The sequence below is a fragment of the Artibeus jamaicensis genome, unplaced genomic scaffold (genome assembly GCF_021234435.1).
Source record: "Artibeus jamaicensis isolate MK-2021 breed Jamaican fruit bat unplaced genomic scaffold, CSHL_Jam_final contig_233, whole genome shotgun sequence".
NCBI classification, from domain to species: Eukaryota; Metazoa; Chordata; class Mammalia; order Chiroptera; family Phyllostomidae; genus Artibeus; species Artibeus jamaicensis.
Genome location: NW_026521486.1, coordinates 49284398 through 49308989, shown reverse-complemented (window position 1 = coordinate 49308989; position 24592 = coordinate 49284398). Strand labels below are relative to the sequence as shown.

Below are 24592 nucleotides of genomic sequence, written 5' to 3'. Positions count from 1 at the left end.
TGACCCTTCAGTTTGCAGGACAATGCCCAATCAACTGAGCTACAGCAGCCAAAGTGTGATCTATCTTTAAGAATGTTCTATGTGCACTAGAAAAAAAATGTACAAGCATATTCTGCTGCTTTTGTGAGAATGGTTCCATAAATATCAATTAAGTCCAGCCTATCCAGTGTGTCATTTAAAGCAGCAGTCCCAACCTTACTGGTACCAGGGACTGGTTTTGTGGAACCCAATTTTTCCATGGACTGGGGGTGGCGGTGGGACAGGAGGAAGAATTCAAGTGGTAACGTGAACAAAGCTTGTTCCCTTGCCTGCTGCTCTTCTCCTGCTATGTGGCCCAGTTCCTAACAGGACATGGGCTGCTACTGGCCCATGGCCTGGGGGTTGAGGACCCCTGATTTAAGGTCACTGTTGCCTTGTCGATTTTTGTCCTGCAAGATCTACCCATTGATGTCAGTGGGGTGTTAAAATCCCCTACTATGACTATATTGCTGTTGATCTCTCTCTTAATGTCCACCAAGATTTTTAAATATATGTTTAGGTGCTCCTGCCCTGGCTGGTGTAGCTCAGTGGATTGAGCGCAGGCCTGTGAATCAAAGGATCATTGTTCGATTCCCAATCAGGGCACATGCCTGGGTTGCAGGCCAGTTCCCTGCAGGGGATGCATAAGAGGCAACCATACATTGATATTTCTCTCCCTCTCTCCTTCCCTTCCCCTCTAAAACATAAATAAATAAAATCTTTAAATATATATAAACATAAATATATAAATATATAAATACATAAATATATATTTAGGTGCTCCTATGTTGGCTGCATATATGTTTACAAGGATTATATTCTCTTGGATCGATTCCTTTTGTATTATGTAATAACTTTCTTTACATTTATTTATTTATTTAAAAAATTTTATTGATTATGCCATTACAGTTGTCACATTCCCCCCTTCATTCCCCTTCATCCTGCACACCCCTTCCCCCCCACATTCCTCGCCTTTAGTTCATGTCCCTGGGTCACAAATTCTTTAGTTTCTACATTTCCCATACTGTTCTTGCCCTCCGCCCCATCTATTTTCTACCTACCATCTATGCTTCTTATTTTCTGTACCTTCTACCCCCTTCTCCTCCTCCCTCCTGGAGCAACCAAGGAGGTTGCTAACCCTCCTTGAGATCTTCATTTCTATGGTTCCACTCCTGGTCTAGGTGTCCAATTAGTTTGCTTTTGTTTTAGGTGTGGTTCTTAATAACTATGAGTTTGCTGTCCTTTCACTGTTCACATTTTTCATCTTCTTTTTCTTAGATAAGTCCCTTTAACATTTCATATCATAAGGGCTTGGTGATGATGAACTCCTTGAATTTGATCTTATCTGAGAAGCACTTTATCTGCCCTTCCATTCTAAATGAAAGCTTTGCTGGATAGAGCAATCTTGGTTGTAGGTCTTTGGATTTCATGACTTGAAAACTTCTTTCCAGCCCCTTCTTGCCTGGAAGGTCTCTTTTGAGAAATCAGCCAACAGTCTGATGGGAAGTCCTTTATAGGTGACTGTCCCCTTATCTCTTGCTGCTTTTAGAATTCTCTTCTTCATTTTAACCTTGGCTAATGTAATGATGATGTGCCTTGGTGTGTTCCTTCTTGGGTCCAACTTCTTTGGTACTCTCTGAGCTTCCTGGATTTCCTGGAAGTCTATTTCCTTTGCCAGATTGGGGAAATTCTCCTTTATTATTTGTTCAAATAAGTTTTCCACTGATGGCTGTTCCTCTTCTCCTTCTGGTACCCCCTATAATTCGAATGTTGGAGCATTTAAAGATGTCCCGGAGGTTCCTAAGCCTCTCCTCATTTTTTTGAATTCTTGTTTCTTTATATTTTTCTGTTTGGTCATTTTTTCTTCCTTCTGATTCACTCCCTTGATTTGAGTCCCAGTTTCCTTTCCATCACCATTTGAAAGAAATGGTGCATTTTCCTTCATTTCAATTAGTTTATCCTTCATATGTTCCTCTAATTTGTGACTAAAATCAACCAGTTCTGTGAGCATCCTGATCACCAGTGTTTTGAACTGTGCATTTGAAAGTTTGGCTATTTCTTGGTCACTTAGAGTTATGGGCTCTGGGACTTTCAGTTCTTCTTCAGCCATGTTTGGTCTGTTCGCACCTGTTAAGTATGAGGAGGGGAGCCTTAGATGTTCACCAGGGCGGGGCCACCCAGGTCACTGGGTTGTGATGCTGTACGTGGGGGCGGGGTCAGAGTGGGGCAATAGCGGTCCCCTCTACTACTTCCCACCGCTGGGGCCTGGGTGGTCTGTCTCACTGCTCGCTCCTTCACTGTTTTGTTTTGTTTTTTTAAGACTTTATTTTATTTTATTTTATTTTATTTTATTTTATTTTATTTTATTTTATTTTATTTTATTAAAAGATTTTATTTGTTTATCTTTAAAGGGGAAGGGAAGGAGAGAGGGAGAGAAATATCAATATATGGTTGCCTCTCGTGGGTCCCCTGCTGGGAACTAGTCTGCAACCCAGGCACATGCCCTGACTAGGAATTGAAACCACGATCCTTTGGTTCGCAGGCCCATGCTTAATCCACTGAGCTACACCAGCCTGGGATTTCCTTCACTGTTTTATCTGTACATGAATGTGTGACTGTGGTTAGCCTGCCGCCTTGCGCCTGCACTGGGTCTGCCTGTCACAGCCCCACGCATGGGATCCGCCAACCTCCGACTGAGTGCCTGGGTCAGTCTGGCCAAGTTTTCCTGCACAACCCCGCTCTGCCAGCTGCTGGCTCCATCCCTCTTACCGGTCTAGCTAAGGGGTTCCTTGTTGTTGGACTTGGGTATAGTTCAATTTTCTGTGTTATGGCTGCATTTTTGCTTTAGTAAAACTTTGTTGTCTTTAAACTTGGTTGTGCGAGAAGGCAGAGTGTTTCCACCTACACCTCCATCTTGGCAGAAGTCTATCTTTTAATGACTTTTGTTTTGAAATCTATTTTGTTAGATATAAATATTACTACCCCAAATTTTGGGGGGGTTCTATTTGCATGGAATATTTTTTCCATCCTTTCACTTTCTTTTCTTTTCTTTTTCTCTTCATCTGAGGGCATTTTTCAGTTTTACTTTTTTAGAGAGAGAGAAAGGGAAGAGGAAAGTAGAGAGAGGAATATCAATGCAAAAGAAGCATCAATTGGTTGCCTCTGTATGCACCCAGACCAGGGATCTGTGCTGGGACCAGGTTTTGTACACATCCAGACCAGGGATTGCATGTGCCCATGCCTGGACTACAGATGAACCCAAAACCTAGATATGTGCCCTGATCAGGAACTGAACCCACAGCCTTTCAGTTACAAGATGACACTCGAACCAATGAGCCACAACCAGCAAGGCTCCATCCCTTCACTTTCAGTTTGTGTGTATCTTTTGTTCTGACATGCTTCTCTTGCAGACAGCATATATACATGTCATGTTTTTATCTCCGTTCAGCTACTCTGTGTCTTTGGATTAGAACATTTAACCCATTTAAGGTTATTATTGATAGGTATTTATTCAATGCTATTTTTTCTTTACCCACATGTTCCTCTATGTCTTTTTTAAAAAAATATTTTATTATGCTATTACAAATTGTCCCAATTTTTTCCCTTTTGCTGCTTTCCACTAGGCACCACCCACTTCCTCAGGCAATCCCCTCACCTTTGCCCATGTCCTTTGTTCAAATCACAGGCATGGGTCATGCCTGTAATTTCTTTGGCTACTCCATTTCCTATACTGTACTTTACATTCCCATAACTACTCTGTAACTACCTATTTGTAATTCTTAATCCCCTCACCTCTTTACCCATTCCCCCATCTGGCAATCTGGCAATCATCACCATGCTCTCTATAGCCATCATTCTGTCTCTGTTCTTCTTGTTTGCTTAGGCAGTTTTTTAGATTCAGTTGTTGATAAATATGTATTTATTGCCATTTTATTGTTCATAGTTTTGATCTTTCTTTTCTTAAATAAGTCCCTTCAACATCTCATTAATAATTGTTTGGTGATGATGAACTCCTTTAGTTTTTTTCTTGTCTGGGAAGCTCTTTATTTGCCCCTCAATTCCAAATGATAGAATCAAAGGGTAGATAAATGGGTAGAGCAATCTCGGCTGTAGGTTTCCACTTTTCATGACTTCAAATATTTCTTACCAATCCTTTCTAGCCTGTAAAGTTCCTTTTGAGATATCAGAAGACAGTCTTACAGGAACTCCCCTGTACTACGTAGCTAACTTCTTTTCTCTTACTGCTTTTAAGATTTTCTCTTTATCTTTAACCTTTGGCATTTTGATTATGATATGTCCTGCAGTGGGCCTCTTTGCATCCATCCTGTTTGGGACTCTCTGTGCTTCCTGTACTTGCATGTCTATTTCCTTCACTAAATTAGGGAAGTTTTCTTTCATTATTTTTTTCTTTCATTTTTTTTCTACCACCACTTTTCCCTGCCCTACCCAGCGCCCCTTCCCATCCTCAATCTTATCCCCCTTTGGCTTTGTCCATGGGTCCTTTATACATGTTCCTTGACAACCTGCCCATTCTTTCCACCCTTATCCCCCCCCCCCGCTCTGGTTACCGTTTCTTCTTTATTTCAATTTCTCTGCTTATATTTAGCTTGCTCTTGTTAGTTTCATTGAGTAGGTTCCACTTACAGGTGAAATCAGATGGTATTTGTCTTTCACTGCCTGGCTGATTTCACTTAGCACAATGCTCTCCAGTTCTAGCCATGCTGTAATGAAGGGTAGAAGCTTCTTCTTTCTTTCAGCTGTGTAGTATTTCATTTTGTAAATGCACCGTAGTTTTCTGATCCTCTCGTTTACTGATGGGCACTTAGGTTTCTTCTAGCACACAGCTATTGTAAATTGTGCTGCTATGAACATTGGGGTGTATAGGCCCATTCGAATTGTTCTTTCATTATTTTTTCAAATAGATTTATAACTTCTTGCTCTTTCTCTTCTCCTTTGGCACCTCTATGATGCAAATGTTGGAACACTTGAAGTTGTCCCAGAGGTTCCTTACACTATCCTTATATTTTTTTATTCTTCTTTTTCTGATTAGTGGGTTTTTTTCTTTCTTATGTTCCAAATCATTGATTTGATTCTTGGCTTCATCCACTCTATTGTTGATTCCCCGTAAATTGTTCTATATTTCAATTAGTGTATACTTCAGTGTATACCTCATTTCTGACTGAATCTTTTTTATACTGTTGAGATCTTCACTAAGTTCCTTGAACATCCTTATAACCAGTGTTTTGAACTCTGCATCTGACAGATTGCTTATCTCCATTTTGTTTAGTTCTTTTTTCTAAGTTTCTTTAATTTGAGCCATGTTTCTTTGTCTCTTTGTTTGGCAGCCCCCCTGTGTTTGTTTCTATGCATTAGGTAGAGCTGCTGTTTCTGTATCTTGTATTAGGTGTCCTGTAGGGTCCAGTGGCACAGTCTCCCCTATCACCCAAGCTGGATAATCAAGGTGCACCCTTTGTGTGGGCTGAGTGCACTTTCCTCTTTTTTTTTTAATATTTTATTTATTTATCTTTAGAGGGGAAGGGAAGGAGAGAGGGAGAGAAACATCAATGTATGGTTGCCTTTTGTGCGTCCCCTGCTGGGAACTGGCCTGCAGGGAACTGGCCTGCAACCCAGGCATGTGCCCTGACTGGGAATAGAACCGCAATTATCTGGTTTGCAGGCCGGCGCTCAATCCACTGAGCTACACCATCCAGGGCAACTTCCTCCAGAGTCTTATGAAGAAAGGCTGTAGGGTGGGTCCAAGCTGGCCATGCCCCATTGATCCTTCCACATGGCTCAAGCTTGATAAGGCAGGGTAACTGGGATAGTCGGATGGGGCTAGTGGGTCCACTACTTGGAGGCAGCATGGTCAGGCACTCAATAGGGAGAATGTGATCCCTACTCCAAGCCATACATTCAGTCTCTGCTAGAGTCTCCAACTCTAGCTCCCCCAGGAGGAGCACACCACAGGTTTAGGTAGGGTGTTGCCACCTGTCCTGGCTACAGGAGAGAGCTTGGCAGAATGGGGCCATTGGGAATTGGGCAAAGAGATTAAGAAAGCCTTCCATTTTGGGTGCCACCACCTGGGCCACGGGACGGGGAAAGCTGCACTCCTCCCCTTAGCTCTGTAGTGATGCCTGGTTGGGCCCCAGACTGGAGACTCTGAGAGAGGTGCACTCCAAATGTCCCAGCTGAGTGGAGCCACCTTTCTCCCAAGGAACTGAGCCCAACAGCATGGGGCTGGCTGGCCTTATAAAAACAGGTTAAGGCAGTCTTCTGGTGTGGGGGGGTGCTGGCCTGTGGGAGGAAAGCCACCTGCATGCCTGGCCCTAGCTCCATAGTTGCACTGCCAGAGACCCCAACAGAAGGCTCCAAAGGGTTCACACCATAGGTCCCAGCTCTGAGCTGTGCCCCATTCACCCTGTGGAACTGAGCTTAGCAGGACTGGACCAGGGAAATTTGGGAATGCAGATCAAGCCAGCCCTCCTTTGGGGGTGGTGCAGACCACTGGAGGGGAGCAAGCTGCATACCTCCAATTAGCTCTGCAGCATCACCACCAGAGACCTTGACAAGGGAGTCTTCCACTGGGGGTGGTGCCTGCCAAATTCGCAAGAGGGGGGAATATTATCCCTGTTCCAAAGACATACAGTTCAATGACTATCTAAGAGTTTGCCTATAGTTTCTCCAAAAAAAGAGTGCATCCCAGGTCTATTTTGGGTGCAGCCAACAGTCCTTTCTGCTGGATTCAGGCATGGCAAGGTGGTATAGCCAGTATTTGGAGGACTGGTTTAGTGCACCCTCCAAGCTGGTGCTACAAGAATAGGGGTACTGCCTTGACCCATGTGGCTCAGTTGATTGGGCATCATCCCACAAAGCAAAACATCACTGGTTTGATTTTGAGTCAGGGCACATCTAGGTTGCAGGTTCAATCTCCCTAGTCAGGGCGCATATGAGAAGCAATCAATCAATGTTTCTCTCTCATGTTTTCTCTCCTCCTCTTTCTTCCTCCCTTACTGTCTCTCTATAAACAAACAAACAAACTGAAAAAATACATTTACTTAAAAAAAAAATAGAGGAGTGCCCAGTCCTGGGAGATGGTGCCTGAGGGTGGTGTGGGATGCTGACACAGGACCAGGACCTCAGAAGCTGACCCTTCAGATCTCTCTCAGGAGCCTGCCACCCAGATTTTCTTTGTGGCTTCTGTATGTCCTGAGGGACCTTCCCTCTACCAGAGCCCCAGGTGAGTACCCAAGAGTGAGTGCTTGTGTGTTGGCCCTTTAGGAGAGCACCTGGGATCTAGCAGGATCTAGCAGATCCTCTTTCCAGGTCCCCGCCATTTTCTGCTGCCAGATGCTATGCAGAATCCTCTTCCCTGCCCTGGTTCTCTGGTTTGAGGGTCCTGGCATGGGATTAAGACCCCATGCTCCTTGGGTTTTCTGAAGCCAAGATATCCCTCTGGCTTCTCAACCACCACACCTGGGTGCAGGGGCCAACCTTCTTGCATCTCCGCCCTTCTTACCAGTCTGTGTAGCTTCTATAAATTCTTGGTTACAATACTCCTGTTCAGCTGTCCTTCAGCTGGTCATACAGGTTGATTGCTCTATAGTTCAGCAGTAAATCCAGTTTGGTACCGGAGTTATGTGTAGCTTCCATCTACTCTGCAGCCATCTTGGATCACCCCAAGTGTTTATGTTTTTCATTCTATCATAGTAATGCTAGGATGATGAGGGCAGAAAAAAAATTTTAAGAGGGAAAATCTGTGTCCCACAGTAAAGGCAGAATTAGCAGGACTTTGATTGCATTGTTTAATAATCACTGTCACATTCTGGCAAGAGAGGTGACCAAAGCTTAGTGTCAAACTAAGAATTTATTAATATATTCCCCTTTCTTATTCTTATAGGACATTAATATGCAGCTGGCTGATATAATGCAAACTGTGTGGCACAAGATAAGACCCTACAATATTGATGAGAATGTGTACCACAGAAGGAAAATCTCCCTTACAGAACATAAGAAACAGAGAGTAAATTTCCTGGGGAAAATAGCTGCTTATGCTAATTCTGCTGAAATTAAAGAAAAGACACTTGTCCACATCCTGGCCTGGCTGAAAGAATGGAGTAAGTTTACAAAAGTTAATGAAAAAGCTAGAGAACAGAATCAGTAAGTAAATTCTGAAGGATTAGAAGAAGGCTAGAAAAGAAATGACTAAGGAGTTATTCAGAGAACAGCTGTCCTCTGTTTCATAATAATAGAACAATAAGAATATAGGACTTGCTCACTTACTGCCAACTATTCTGGCCTCCTTGTTTCGCTTCAGGCATGTCAGCATGCTCCCGCCCTTTGCCTTTATGTTTACTATTACCTTGCCTCGCACATTTTCCACCAGTAGCCACATGGTTCATTCTCTGCTTATATCTTACTTTAAAATGAGGTATTCTCTTTCCTCTGAACCAGTGGCTGGTGGTGTGTCCTTTGAAGGAAAACCACAAAGTTAATGAAAAAGCTAGAGAACAGAACCTAGTGAAAGGAGACAGACAAAATCTGCCTGGCAGAGAGTCATCAGTTTGGTTAATGATGGGAAGCCAGTTCAGTTGGCAGGCAGTGGGGTGGGGGAGGGGAGGGATCCAAATTAAAGAGTATTGGAAAATAAATTTCTACTATCTCTTTCAGACAATTACTTTTTTCTTACTTATAAGTTATAATAAATTATACTTATAGTACCTTTATTTAAATCCAGTATCTACTTAGCAGCCTTTATCTATATTCATATGTATATCAAGTGTTGAATATAGTTATTGTTGAGCATTTGAACTTTGTTTTTCTTTAATAGAAAATAATGCTGCTATTAAACACCTTTGAAAATGGAAAATAAAATAAGGTGTTCTCTGACCATCCCATTCCCTATGCCTTGTCCATTACTCTTCACTCTTCTTTATTTTTGTCTGTATACCATTCCTTATCAACTGACATACTATATTTTTACCTATTTATTTATTTTTTAAGATTTTCTTTGTTTATTTTTTAGAGAGACAGAAAGGGAGGGAGAGAGGGAGAACAACATGGATGTATGAGAGATACATCAATCGTTTGCCTCTCACATGCCCCCAACCCTGGACCTGGCCCGCAACCCAGGAATGTGCCTTACTAGAAACTGAACTGGTGACCTTTTAGTATGCAGGCCAGTGCTCAATCCACTAAGCCATATCAGCCAGGGCCTGACATACTATATAATTAATATTTTTATTTTTATTTTTTGTCTGTCTTTTGGTTGAATGTAAGTAGTATGAAGTCAAGAAATTTGTTTTATTTAATGTTTTATCCTCAAAATCTAGAACAGTACATGATAGAGAAGATGTTGGTTGAATGAAAAAGTGAATAAACTAAGAATGGAAAAAATAATTTCATTTGATTGCAAGAAATCTCAAGTAACAGGGGTTATAAAATAGTAGATTACTTACCAAAGGAGTTTAATGGGGTTTAGATCCCCAACATTGACACACATGTTCTCATTTTAGATACCTACTTCCCTGGAGGCATGGAACTAAACCAAATAGACACATCTTTTAAATTGATTCGTATTTTAATGTCCAAGACTTACTGTTTAACCTTCTATTCTAAGTCTGTTCCTTTTTCATTTCCTCACAGAGAAAAGTCTCAGAATAGCAATAAGTGTGAGATACTTATATTCCCCAATACTACAACATTGACTAGTTAGCCAATATTATATGCCCATAGAGTTACGATTATTTATTTTTCTGCACAAAAGTAATTTTCTTACTCTCTTCAAGATGCCATTTTGTCTGAGATGACCGAATCTGACATTGATGAACACCATTACTGGATAGCACAAATGGAGCTTTTACCAGAAACGTTCAAAGCTATTGAGAGCAATGTCAAGATACTGAGTCGAACTACTGCCCTTTTGCTTGAAGAAAAGAATCAACAAAAGAAAAAAATAAGTAAGGCTGCTTCAAGACATTGGAAATAGATTTTACTTTTCTAAAAGGCAGCTTTTATTGAGCTATAATTTATATACCATAAAACTTACACACTTGAAGTGTACAACTCAGGACTTATAGTCCCGATTAAAATTTAGATCCAATTTTAGAACATTTTCTTCATCCCAGAAAGATCCCTCAAGCCCATTTACAGTTAATAGTCATTCCCACCCCCGACTCCAGACAATCACTAATCTGTTTTTTTAAATTTTATTTTATTGATTATGCCATTACAGTTGTCACATTCCCCCCTTCATTCCCCTCCACCCTGCATACCCCTCCCCCACCATTCCCCCCCTTTAGTTTATGACAACGTGTCTCAAGTTCTTTAGATTCTATACTTCCCATACTATTCTTGCCCTCCCCCCTATCTATTTTCTACCTACCATCTATGCTACTTATTTTCTGTACCTTCTCCCCCCCACCTCCTCTGTTGCTAAACCTCCCTGAGATCTTCATTTCTATGGTTCTGCTCCTGATCTAGCTGTCCTCTTAGTTTGCTTTTGTTTTAGGTGTGGTTCTTAATAACTATGAGTTTGCTGTCCTTTCACTGTTCATCTTTTCTATCTTCTTTTTCTTAGATAAGTCCCTTTAACATTTCATATCATAAGGGCTTGGTGATGATGAACTCCTTGAATTTGATCTTATCTGAGAAGCACTTTATCTGCCCTTCCATTCTAAATGAAAGCTTTGCTGGATAGAGCAATCTTGGTTGTAGGTCTTTGGATTTCATGACTTGGAATACTTCTTTCCAGTCCCTTCTTGCCTGTAAGGTCTCTTTTGAGAAATTGGCCAACAGTCTGATGGGAAGTCCTTTATAGGTGACTGTCCCCTTATCTCTTGCTGCTTTTAGAATTCTCTTCTTCATTTTAATCTTGGCTAATGTAATGATGATGTGCCTTGGTGTGTTCCTTCTTGGGTCCCACCTCTTTGGGACTCTCTGAGCTTCCTAGATTTCCCGGAAGTCTATTTCCTTTGCCAGATTGGGGAAGTTCTCCTTTATTATTTGTTCAAAGAAGTTTTCCACTTGTTGCTCTTCTTCTTCCCCTTCTGGTACCCCTATAATTTGGATGTTGGAACGTTTAAAGATGTCCTGGAGGTTCCTAAGCCTCTCCTCACTTTTTAAAATTCTTGTTTCTTTATTCTTTTCTGTTTGGTCATTTTTTTCTTCCTTCTGGTCCATTCCATTGATTTGAGTCCCAGTTTCCTTTCCATCACTATTGGTTTCCTGTGCATTACCCTTCATTTCAATTAGTTTAGCCTTCATTTGTTCCTCTAATTTGTGACCAAAATCAACAAGTTCTGTGAGCATCCTGATCACCAGTGTTTTGAACTGTGCATCTGAAAGTTTGGCTATTTCTTGGTTGCTTAGAGTTATGGGCTCTGGGGCTTTGAGTTCTTCTTGAGCCATAATGTTTTGCTCTGTTCGTGCCTATTAGGTATGAGGAGTGGAGCCTTAGGTGTTCGCCAGGGCGGGGCCACCCAGGTCACTGGGTTGTGATGTTGTATGTGGGGGCGGTGTCAAAGAGGAGCAATAGCAGTCCCCTCTGCTGCTTTCCACTACTGGGGCCTGTGTGGTCTGTCTCAATGATTGCTCCTTCACTGGTTTATCCGCACTCGAATGTGTGACAATGGTCAGCCTGCTGCCTTGCACCCTCATGCCTGGGATCTGCCAACTGCTGCCTGAGCGCCTGGGTCAGTCCAGTCGATCTTTCCTGCACAACCCTGCTTCGCCAGTTGCTACTAATCTGTTTTATGTCTCAGGTAATTTTGCCTTTTCTGGACACTTCATAAAATGGAATTATATGTGGTCTTTTAGGTCTGGTTTCTTTTATTTTGCATAATACTTTTGAGGTTCAGCCATGTTGTAGGATGTATTGGTCATTTCTCTCTTCCAACTGAATACTGGTATTTGCATATACCACTTTGTTTACCCACTTACCATTTCATGGACATTTGTATTGTTTCCAATTTTTAGCTCTTATGAATAATGCTGCTATGAACAACATGTATAAATTTTTGTTTGGACATAGGTTTTCATTTGAGTAGATACCTAGGAGTAAAATTGCTAGGCCATTTACCTATTGCTGGTAAACCTATGTTTAATTTTTTTAACAAATTGTTAACTGATTTCCCAACTGACAGCACCCTTTTACATTCCCATCAGTGATGTATTTGGGTTCCAGTTTTTCAACATCCTCAACAACACTTGTTAGTATCTTTTTTATGATAGCATTTTTAATAGATGTAAAATGGCATCTCACTGTGGTTTTAATTTGCATTTTTCTAATGACTAATGATGTTAAGCACCCTTTCATATGCTGATTAGCCTTTCCCATATCTTCTCTGATGAAGTATTTATTCAAATATTTACTCACTTTTGTTACTGAATTTTAAGAGTTCTTTATCTATTCTAGATAAAGTGATTTGCAAATATTTTATCCCAAACTGTGGCTTGTCTTTTCCTTTTCTTTTAATTTTTAATAAGATTTTATTTATTTATTTTTAGAGAGAGGGGAAGGGAGGAAACAAGAGAGGAAGAGGAACATTGATGTTTAAGAGATACATCGATCAGTTGCCTCTTGCACGCCCCCAGGACACATGCCTGGGTTGCTGGGGATCTGGCCAGCAACCCAGGCATGTGTCCTGACTGGGAATTGAACCAGTAACCTTTCAGTTCACAGGCTGGCACTCAGTCCACTGAGCCAGTCTAGCCAGGGCTTTTTTCTTTTGTGTTTTCATTTTCTTAATGGTGACTTTTAAGCCCCAAAGTGTTTAAGTTTTATAAAGCCCAATCAATTTATCATTTTTCTTTTATAAAAGTTTTATCATAGTCTTGGCCAAGTAGCTCAGTTGGTTAGAGTGTCATCCTGACATGCCAAAGTTGCAGGTTCAATCCCTGCTCCGGGGACAGATAAGAATCAACCAATGAATACATAGATGGGTGGAATAACAAACTGATATTTTGCTCTCTCTCTCAAAAAATTTTAAGTTCTGTCATTGTTTTAGTGTTGTATTAAGTTATATCAGTCAGGGTTCAACCAGAGAACAGAATCAGTAGACTATCTATCTATCTATCTATCTATCTATCTATCTATCTATCTATCATCTACCTATCTCATTGCAACTGGGGAACATACTTTGTACTATTCAATCCTTTTAAATTTATTAGAACTTGTTTTATAGCCTAGCATGTAGTCTATTTTTTAAAAAAAATTCTTGCCCTGGTCAATGTGGCTCAGTTAGAGGGAGTATCATCCCATAAATGGAGAGGATGTGGATTCAGTTCCTGGTCAGGGTACATGCCTGGGCTGTAGGTTCTGTCCCCAGTCAGGATTCACGCAAGAGGTAAGCAATTGATGTTTCTCTCCCTCTCTCTCCTTTCCTTCTCTTTTCTCTAAAATCAATAAGCATGTCCTTGGGTGAGGATTTAAAAAGTGTTTCTTGTGTGTTTGAAAATATATACTCTGCTATTGTTGGGTGGAATATTCTACAGTTGGTTTATACTATTCTTCTAGTCTTCTATAAACATCCTTATTGGTTTTTGGCCTAATCATTCTATGTTATTGAGTGGGATATTGAACTCTCCAACTACTATTGTTGAGTTGTTTGTATCTCTAATTCTGTCAGTTTTTGCTTCCTGTATTTTAAGCCTCTGTTGTTAGGTACATATATGTTTATCATTGTGATAGCTTCCTGATGAACTGATATATGTATCAGGAAGTTCAAACTTGCAACCTTGGTGTATTGGGATGATGCTCAGACTAACTCAGCTACTCATCCAGGGCCAAGGCAGTTTTAGATTTAGAAAAAAATTGAGAAAATAACACAGAGTTCTACAAACCTCCCCATAGTTTTTACTGTTATTAATAGATTGATATGATACACATGTTATAATTAATAAATCAATATTGCACATTATTCACTAAAGTCCATAATTTATTTATAATTCCTTATTTTTACCTAATGTCCTTTTCCTGTTTCAGGATCCTGTTTCAGGTACATAAGGTACCTGACTACATTTAGCTATTATGTCTTTTTTGGCTTTCTTGGATGTGACAGTGTTTCAGATTTTTCTTTGTGTTTTATGTCCCTGACAATTTTTTTTTTCAAATCCTCACTTGAGGACATGCTTATTGATTTCAGAGAGGTGGGGTGGGGGGAGAGAGAGGGAGGGAGAAACTCAGTGCAAGACAGAAAAAAATCAATCAGTTGTCTTTGGTCCCCTAATGGGGACTGAATCTGCAACTTAAGCATGTGCTCTGACCAGGAATTGAACCCATGACCTCTTGTTTTACTGGATGATGCTCCAACCAACTCGGCCACATTTAACTCCTCAAAACTGTCCAGCCAGGGCCTGACAGTTTTGAGGAGTACTGGTTAGGTATATTGTTAGATGCACCTTTATTGGAATTTGTGTGATTATTTTCATGTTTATCCTGTGGTATGGGTTTGGAGGAGAAAAATCACAGAGGTAAAGTACCATTGTCACCATATTATTTCAAGAGTACATATTATCAAGCGATTTGTGACCTAATGTTGACATTGATCACCTGGCTAAAGTAGTGCTTTTCAGGTTTCTCCACCGTAAACTTACTCTTTTTTCTCATTTTCCATACTATACTCTTTAAAAGGAAGTTTATGTATGCAGCCCACTCCTTTAGGGTGCGATATTTACATTTATTATTTGAAGTTCTTATGCACAAGAATTTGTCTCTTGTACCTATTTATTATTTTTTTAAAAATTTCAACTTCTATCAAAATGACCTCACAGATATTTATATTTTGGGGTATAATTCAATACTACTTCATTTCTTGTTCAAGTTATTCCAGCTTTGGCTATCAGGACAGCTTTCAGTTGGTTCCCACGCCCCTTTGACATACTCCCATGAATATAATTTGTTTTTTTTATCTTCTTTTAGTATTTTTCTGTCACTACAAGATAATTCAGGTTCATCTTGAATACTTCCTATCTCAACCTTAGAATTTTCTATTTTTCTAAAAGTTCTGTTTCCTTTTATTAGAGGATAGTATTACTAAAAACCAAGCTTTGGCTGCTTGATGTGCTCATTGATACTGGGGTGTCATTTGGTTTAGCCCTCTCATCTGACAGCAAGACAAAAACAAAAACAAAAATGTGTGTGTACAAAGCCATGAATATACGAGGTCTGTTTAAAGGTATACAGCCATGTAATATGAAAAATGCAGACATTTATTGAAGAAGATACAAGATATAAAAAATTATACACAGGACAGTGACACCTAAGTCCTCTTCAAAATAGGTCTTTAGGACCTCACACAGTTCTCCCGATCATCATCACCATCTGTATTTTCCTGAATCTCACTGATGGTCTGAAATCTCTTCCTTTTCAAAGGTGATTTTAGTTTTGGGAAAAGCCAGAAGTCACAGGGCACCAAATATGGGCTGTAGGGAGCCTGAGTCACCTGGGTGATTCCATGTTTTGCCAAAAAGCTCTGCATGAGATGTGATGCATGAGTGGGCACACTGTCATGATAAAGCTGCCAATCACCAATTGCCCACAGCTGTGGCCTTCTTGAATTATCCGAATAGTTTCAGTGGAGGAATGTTCAATTTTAATGCAAAATTTGATGCAGATTTGTAGCTCTACTTGCTCAGTCATTTTGAACGTGACCACTACAGGATACACATGCTCACTCAACAGCATCTACCACCCCCACTGACTAGTACAGTGAGGTCGTCATTGTTCACGTATGTACATTCCAGTCCACTCTCCTTGGCAGCCAGGTTACATTGATGGCATGCAACTCATTATATTAACAACAGTTGTACTTTTGCAGACAGACCTCATACACTAATCTGTGAATATTTACCTATATAGTCTCCTATAACTGCATTAAGCTAAACATGAGTTCTTTCTGATGTCTCTAACTTTAATCTATTATCATCTAGATCGTTGTAGCTCCCTACCCTTGCTTACCTGTAAGTCCCCTAACAATGAGAAACCTGCTCCTACCATAGGCCATCCATTTACTTAATTGTTGAATTCCAGTATATAGGTATAGCAGTACCAGATTATTAACCCATACCCCCAAGGGAAACAACTTATCAACTAGAGTATAGTACCTATGCACAGTTCTTTTTGCCTTCAGACATACAGGCTCCATTCATTTCCAGTTGTTTAGGACACCACCTTTCCCTCCATCCCTTTCAGTAAGGTTGTATTACACATTTCTAATACAATTAGATTCTCTTATCATAGTCTATACTATTTCCTGGGATTCCCTAACCTCCCGAACAGTTATTTTTTAAAGTTTAGATACATTGTTTCACTGTTTGTGCTGTAGAGTTCTATGGGGTTTGATAAATGTATGTGGTCACGCACCCATCATTACAGTATACAGAATGGTTCCTCCATCCTAAAAACCTGTTTTGACCTATTCATCTTTCCCTTCTCTCTCCAAGCCCTTGGTAACCACTGTTCTTTAATGTTTTTCAAAAATATCATATAATTGGAATTATGTAGTATGGAGCTTTTTCATACCGGTTTCTATTACTTAGCAATACACATTTAAGGTTCCTCCATATGTTTCTGTGGCTTAATGACATATTTCTTTTTATTGCTGAATAATGTTCCACTGTATAGATGTACCACAGTTTGTTTAACCACCTATTGAAGGACATCTTGGTTGCTTCTAGAGTTTCATGTTTAAGAATAAAGTTGTTATAAACATGTTCATGTAAGTTTTTTGTGTGTATTGACATAAGTTTTCAAATTAATTGGGTAAATACCTAGGCAAATGATTGCTGCATCCTATAAGACTACATTACTATGTTAAGTAACTTTGTAAAAAAACTTCCAAACTGTCTTCCCAAGTAGCTGTACCATTTTTTATTTCCCACTGGTAATAAGAAACAGTTCCTTTTGCTCCCTGTCCTTGTCAACATCTGGTATTATCAGTTTTGGGTTGCAGCTATTTTAATAGGTATACAACAGTATCTCATTGTAATTTGCAATTCCCTAATAATATGATATTGAGCATCTTTTCATATGCTTACTTGCCCTCTATATATCTCATTTTTTATCTTTTTTATGAGTTGTAGATACATGCTACTTTGAAAAGAGTATTATTTCAGGGAATGGATATTATAGACATTCCATAGTGCATTTAGAGAAGTGTTTTAAAACACATATAATAAAGATGGTTATAAGAGTTATTAGAAAAAAAGGAAGAACAACAAGTGGAAAACTTATTTGAATAAATAATAAAGGAGAACTTCCCCAATCTGGCAAAGGAAATAGACTTCCAGGAAATCCAGGAAGCTCAGAGAGTCCCAAAGAAGGTGGACCCAAGAAGGAACACACCAAGGCACATCATAATTGCATTAGCCAAGGTTAAAATGAAGAAGAGAATTCTAGAAGCAGCAAGAGATAAGGGAACAGTCACCTACAAAGGAGTTCCCATAAGACTGTTGGCCGATTTCTCAAAAGAGACCTTACAGGCAAGAAGGGGCTGGAAAGAAGTATTCCAAGTCATGAAATCCAAAGACCTACAACCAAGATTGCTCTATCCAGCAAAGCTTTCATTTAGAATGGAAGGGCAGATAAAGTGCTTCTCAGATAAGATCAAATTCAAGGAGTTCATCATCACCAAGCCCTTATTATATGAAATGTTAAAGGGACTTATCTAAGAAAAAGAAGATACAAAATATGAACAGTGAAAGGACAGCAAACAAGCGCACCTGAAACAAAAGCAAACTAAGAGGACAGCTAGATCAGGAGCAGAACTATAGAAATGGAAATCACATGGAGGGTTAGCAACAGGGGAGTGGTGGTGGTGGGGGGAAAGGTACAGAAAATAAGTAGCATAGATGGTAGGTAGAAAATAGGGGGAGGACAAGAACAGTATGGGAAATGTAGAAACTAAAGAATTTGTGACCCAGGGACATGAACTAAAGGCGGGGAATGTGGGGGAAAAGGATGTGCAAGGTGAAGGGGTATGAAGGGGTATGAAGCATGACAGCTGTAATGGCATAATCAATAAAATATATTTTAAAAAGTTATTAACACATGCAACTTTGAGAAGAAGGTTATTTCAGGGAATGGATGTCTTACCTTTACTTTTTTAATAGATTTGCTGGATATAGAATTCTTGTATATCTTCAAAGTATAATTCTTTCAACACTTTGAATATATCACCCCACTGCCTTCTGACCTCTATTGTTTCTGATAAAGAGTGAGCTGTGATTCCCCCTGTACCTGATGAGTCTCTTTCAATTGTGATGTCACTTTTTTTTTCTTTAACGATCCTCTCTTTGGCTTTCAATGGTATGACAATAATTTGTTGACATATGGATTATTTTGTATTTGTAACAGTTAGAATTTGCTGAATTTTTTGAATGTGTAAATTAATGTTTTGTTTTTGTTTTTTGTTTTCTTATCAAATTTGGGATGATTTAGCCATTATTTCTTCAATTACTTTAAATGTCTGTCTCTCTTTTTCTGGGCCTTCTTATTATTATTGGTATGCTTAATGGTGTTCCACAAGTGTCTGAAGCTTTGTTCATTTTTCTTTATTCTTTCTTCTCCCTGTTCTTCAATTAGATAATTTCTACCAATCTAATAACAAGTTTGCTGGTTATTTTCTTCTGTTAGTTCAAATCTACTGTTGAACACTTATGGCAAATTTTTTACTTTAGTTATTATACTATTCAGCTCCATTTATTCCACTTGGTTTTTCTAATTTCTCTCTCTATTGATATGCTGTATTTGATTAATAATTATCATCGAATAATAATAATTTGCTTCCTTTAGCTATCTGTTAATTTACAAAGTAAACTTAATTCCTTTAGGTATCTGTTAATTTATGCTAACTTCTTTAGGCTTAAACATAGATAGAACACAACACAGAAGAAGAAATGCAATCTTATCATTTTGTGTTTTATGGGTTTTTTTTCTTCTAGTGACCAGAGGTACTCTATGGAAATCTTGGAAAGAAAGAGTTATAAAGCGACCTGCAACAGCCCATGCCTTAAGACCAGATCAGATGATTAGTGATGACTTTGCAACAAATACAAAGGTTTCAGAAATCCAAGGTATGCTACAGGAACTCGTAAAAACTGCAATGTTCAATAAATTGGAAAACAATGCTATTAAATATATATCATCAACCATAAAAAACCTTTCTATAGCATTGAGTTCACTAAAGGATGAATTAAAAATTAACTTCCAAAATGCCAATATGTATATAAGTGAGATAAGTGGAGGAGAAAAAGAGATCTCCCTAAAGATAATACAAGATCTCAGTGAAGAAAATGAAATGCTTCAGCAGAAACTTCAAGATGCAGAAGAAAAATGTGAACGCCTTATTCAGTCCAAAGTATCAACAGGATCACTCACATCACCCTTGAAAGTATCATCTGAGCTTTCTCCACCATCATCCATGGTCAGTAGCAAGGCTGATAAAGAAGACAGTATAGATAGTATTTTAGCCAAAGAATTTGAATATAGTATGGATGAGGCCCAAAGCAAGGGTACCAAAGCCTCAGGGATCAAGTGGGACTCAGGTGTTTTATATACAGCCCAAGATGAAAGGACTCCAGATTTAATTGAACAGCAATCCCTTCTACCTGAGAAAGCAGAGAAAACACCTACTGAAGATATCACTAAAGACAAGATATCACTGAAGAAAGGTGATGTCGATAAGAAAGGTGGGACTGTTCAGTATCAACCAAAGAAAAGAGCAAGCTCAAAAAGCCCATATGTGCAGGAGACCTCTGGATCTAATCTGAGTGATGATAAAGGTAAACAGATAGTCTCAGAGACCAAAGTTGATCACCACTTTGAGCTACCAGCACTGGGAAAGAAGAGTAAAGAAATAAAATTCCTTTCTGAAGCCAAATCAAAGTCATCCACTGAATCAAAAATTCGACATGTTCCTGCTGATTTCCCTTCTACTGACACAAAGAGCCAAGGTGGCAAAAGTACACCTAATGTATGGGACCGACTCAGGAATATGAAACTTGAACATATACTTGAGAAAAACCGGATTTCTTCAGAGATTCAAGAGAAGCCTGACACTGGGTCAATGGACAAAGTAAGCAAAAGTGATATGAGTAGCCAAGCACAGCCATACAGTGCTATCCAACTTGATCATCCCTTTGAGAAAGTAAAAAGAAAAGGAAAAAAACATCAAATCTCTCCAGGAACTACCACAAGCGAAGAAGGAAACACTGCAGAGAAGGACATGTCACTTTTCGCCAAGAAGCTCAAGTCTCATGAACTTGTTAAATCACAATTTAGCGTAACTAAAGAGACTTCAGGATCTACTAAAGTTCCAGAAAGTTCAGATGGCAAAATTGAACAGAGTAATCTAGAAGAATTTCATAAAGCCATAATGGCTTTCTTAAAAGAGAAAATTGATAACACAGGAAAGCCTTTGGATAAAAAGACTGTGCCAGAAGAAAAAATGCTAAAAAATGCAGAAGTGGAAAAATTAGGAATTATAAAGGCAAAAATGGAGGAATATTTTCAAAATGTGGCTGAAACTGTGACAAAAATCTTGAGAAAATATAAAGACATAAAAAATGCAGGACAAGTTGGAAAGAAACCTATGAAGCGAAAAAAGACAGTCTTATTTACGCCAGGATTGCATTCTCAGAAGCCAATTAGTGCAATGCCTGAAATCAGCTCCTTATTGTCATCTGTGAGCATGGACCCAGTCACTCACAGTGTGATACAAACAATCTTGACAGAAATAGAAAGTGAAAGAGGTGCTCCTGTAGCCTCAGTAGCAGGGACAGAGCCTGAGGAGAAGGAAAAACAAAGACAGGAGGAGTTTCTGCAAGAGGTTCAAGGAAAAAGTTTGGATATTGATCTTAAACACCAGTTGCCAGAAGAAAGGAATCTCTGGAAGACAAGCTATGAGATGATAAGGAAGAATTTGGATATGGAAAAGGCACAGCTCCAGATGAAGGAGAGAAAGCAAGAGCAGGAGCAGGAGCAGGAGGAAGTGTGGAAGGAACAGCAAAGACAGAGGATGCAAAAGCAGATTGAGCAAGATGAGAAGCGAAAGCAAATGGAAGAACAGAAAGAGGAGCAGAAGCAAAAGCAGCAGCTGGAAGTATGGAGGCAAAAAATCAAAGGGCAAGGAATACCCTTGGAGAAGAAGATACAGCGGATAGGGCAGGTTCAGAAAGAAGTCAAACATCTGAAGCAGGAAAGTAGTTGGGAGGAGGAAGAAGAAAAGCAGAAGTCAATTAGAAAGGTAGAGGAACATGAAAGTAAGTGGCAGAAAAAAGCAAAGGAGCGGATGAAGATTAAGGAGGAAAACACTGAAGAACTTGGAAAGATATTAGGCCACACTTCAGTGACATTGGCTCCCAGGTGGAAGAACATGTGGAAAGAGGCACATCAGTTACACAAAAGAAAAGAGCCCCATGTGAATCTTAAGACACTAGAGACTCTTGCTGATGAAGAGCACTCCATGCCAATCATTCCTCCTACCTCCACACAGTCTTCCTCACCTGAGCCCTTTTCTATTCCTGGAAAGTCTCCCACAAAGTCCATTGCCGTCATTCATGAGGAGGCCTCAGCACTGGGAATCACTCGCCCCTCTCAGAAGATTCAGGCACTGGGGAGTACTCCTACTCTGAAGATGTCTCAGGGTTTGGGAGTAACTTATCCACCTGAGCAGACACAGGCATTGAGGACTCCTCTCACTTTTGAACAAATCCCCAAATTGAAAATCCCTTTCAAACTTCAGAAGCCACAAGTACCAGAGGCCTTTCTTATGCAGCAACAAGACCAGGCATTGAGGACCCCTATGACCCCTGAGCAAAACCAGTCACTAAAGACATCTCTCACACTGGAACAAGCCCAGGCAAAGCACATCCCACTAACGGCAGAACAGGCACAGATTTGGGGGGTACCTATTACCCAAGAACAGGGCCAAGCACATGAGGTCATTCTTGCCCCTCAGTGCGCCCAGACACAGGAAATCACTTTCACTCCCAAGCAGGTCCAGGCCCAGAGGCTCAGTCTCACCCGTCCGCAGGCCCAGGGACTTGAGGTCACCTTCATGCCTGAACAGGCCCAGGCACTTGGGGTCACTGTCATCCCTCAGCAGGCCCAGGAACTTGGGGCCACTGCCACTCCTAAACAGGCCCAGGCACTTGGGGTTACTGTCACCCCTGACCAGGCCCAGGCACTTGGGGTCACTCTCACCCCTCAGCAGGCCCAGGAACTTGGGGTCACTGTCACTCCTGAACAGGCCCAGGCACTAAGAGTCACTCTCACCCCTCAGCAGGCCAAGGAACTTGGGGTCACTGTCACCCCTGACCAGGCCCAGGCACTTGGGGTCACTCTTACCCCTCAGCAGGCCCAGGAACTTGGAGTCACTGTCACTCCTGAACAGGCCCAGGCACTAAGAGTCACTCTCACCCCTCAGCAGGCCAAGGAACTTGGGGTCACTGTCACCCCTGACCAGGCCCAGGCACTTGGGGTCACTCTTACCCCTCAGCAGGCCCAGGCACTTGGGGTCGCTGTCACCCCTGAACAGGGCCAGGCACTAAGAGTCACTCTCACCCCTCAGCAGGCCAAGGAACTTGGGGTCACTGTCACCCCTGACCAGGCCCAGGCACTAGGGGTCACTCTCACCCCTCAGCAGGCCCAGGCACTTGGGGTCACTCTTACCCCTCAGCAGGCCCAGGCACTTGGGGTCACTCTCACCCCTCAGCAGGCCCAGGCACTTGGGGTCACTCTTACCCCTCAGCAGGCCCAGGAACTTGGAGTCACTGTCACTCCTGAACAGGCCCAGGCACTAAGAGTCACTGTCACCCCTCAGCAGGCCAAGGAACTTGGGGTCACTGTCACCCCTGACCAGGCCCAGGCACTTGGGGTCACTCTTACCCCTCAGCAGGCCCAGGAACTTGGAGTCACTGTCACTCCTGAACAGGGCCAGGCACTAAGAGTCACTCTCACCCCTCAGCAGGCCAAGGAACTTGGGGTCACTGTCACCCCTGACCAGGCCCAGGCACTAGGGGTCACTCTCACCCCTCAGCAGGCCCAGGCACTTGGGGTCACTCTTACCCCTCAGCAGGCCCAGGCACTTGGGGTCACTCTCACCCCTCAGCAGGCCCAGGCACTTGGGGTCACTCTTACCCCTCAGCAGGCCCAGGCACTTGGGGTCGCTGTCACCCCTGAACAGGCCCAGGCACTTGGGGTCACTGTCACCCCTCAGCAGGCCCAGGCACTTGGGGTCACTGTCACCCCTGACCAGGCCCAGGCACTTGGGGTCACTCTTACTCCTCAGCAGGCCCAGGCACTTGGGGTTACTGTCACCTCTCAGCAGGCCCAGGGACTTGGGGTCACTCTCACCCCTCAGCAGGCCCAGGCACTTGGGGTCACTCTCACCCCTCAGCAGGCCCAGGCACTTGGGGTCACTGTCACCCCTGACCAGGCCCAGGCACTTGGGGTCACTCTTACCCCTCAGCAGGCCCAGGCACTTGGGGTTACTGTCACCTCTCAGCAGGCCCAGGGACTTGGGGTCACTCTCACCCCTCAGCAGGCCCAGGCACTTGGGGTCACTCTCACCCCTCAGCAGGCCCAGGCACTTGGGGTTGCTGTCACCCCTGAACAGGCCCAGGCACTTGGGGTCACTCTCACCCCTCAGCAGGCCCAGGCACTTGGGGTTGCTGTCACCCCTGAACAGGCCCAGGCACTTGGGGTCACTCTTACCCCTCAGCAGACCCAGGCACTTGGGGTCACTCTCACCCCTGACCAGGCCCAGGCACTTGGGGTCACTGTCACCCCTGAACAGGCCCAGGGACTTGGGGTCACTCTCACCCCTCAGCAGGCCCAGGCACTTGGGGTCACTGTCACCCCTGACCAGGCCCAGGCACTAAGAGTCACTCTCACCCCTCAGCAGGCCCAGGCACTTGGAATCACTGTCACCCCTGACCAGGCCCAGGGACTTGGGGTCACTCTTACCCCTCAGCAGGCCCAAGCACTTGGGGTCACTGTCACTCCTGAACAGGCCCAGGCATTTGGGGTCACTCTTACCCCTCAGCAGGCCCAAGCACTTGGGGTCACTGTCACTCCTGAACAGGCCCAGGCATTTGGGGTTGCTGTCACCCCTGACCAGGCCCAGGCACTTGGGGTCACTGTCACCCCTCAGCAGGCCCAGGCACTTGGGGTCACTGTCACCCCTGACCAGGCCCAGGCACTAAGAGTCACTCTCACCCCTCAGCAGGCCCAAGCACTTGGGGTCACTGTCACTCCTGAACAGGCCCAGGCACTTGGGGTCGCTGTCACCCCTGAACAGGCCCAGGAACTTGGGGTTACTCTCACCCCTGACCAGGCCCAGGCACTTGGGGTTACTCTCACCCCTGACCAGGCCCAGGCACTTGGAATCACTCTCACCCCTCAGCAGGCCCAGAAACTTGGGGTCACTGTCACCCCTGAAGAGGCCCAGGCACTTGGGGTCACTGTCACTCCTGATCAGGCCCGGGCACTGGGCATCACTCTGACCCCTCAACAGACCCAGGCACAGGGAATTCCTCTCACCCCACAGCAGGCCCAGAGCATCACTCTTACCCC

General features: G+C 42.2%; 1 protein-coding gene across 1 annotated transcript in view; it reads left to right on the top strand.

Moving 5' to 3' along the window:
• FAM186A (family with sequence similarity 186 member A) overlaps positions 1-24592 on the top strand; it is a 49389-nt gene that overhangs the window by 12849 nt on the left and 11948 nt on the right. The window contains exons 2-5 of the mRNA XM_053661434.1: positions 7916-8132; positions 9804-9974; positions 18958-21556; positions 22424-24260. Of these exons, the coding sequence (XP_053517409.1) occupies positions 7916-8132; positions 9804-9974; positions 18958-21556; positions 22424-24260 (4824 nt within the window). The remainder of the gene's footprint in view (positions 1-7915; positions 8133-9803; positions 9975-18957; positions 21557-22423; positions 24261-24592) is intronic.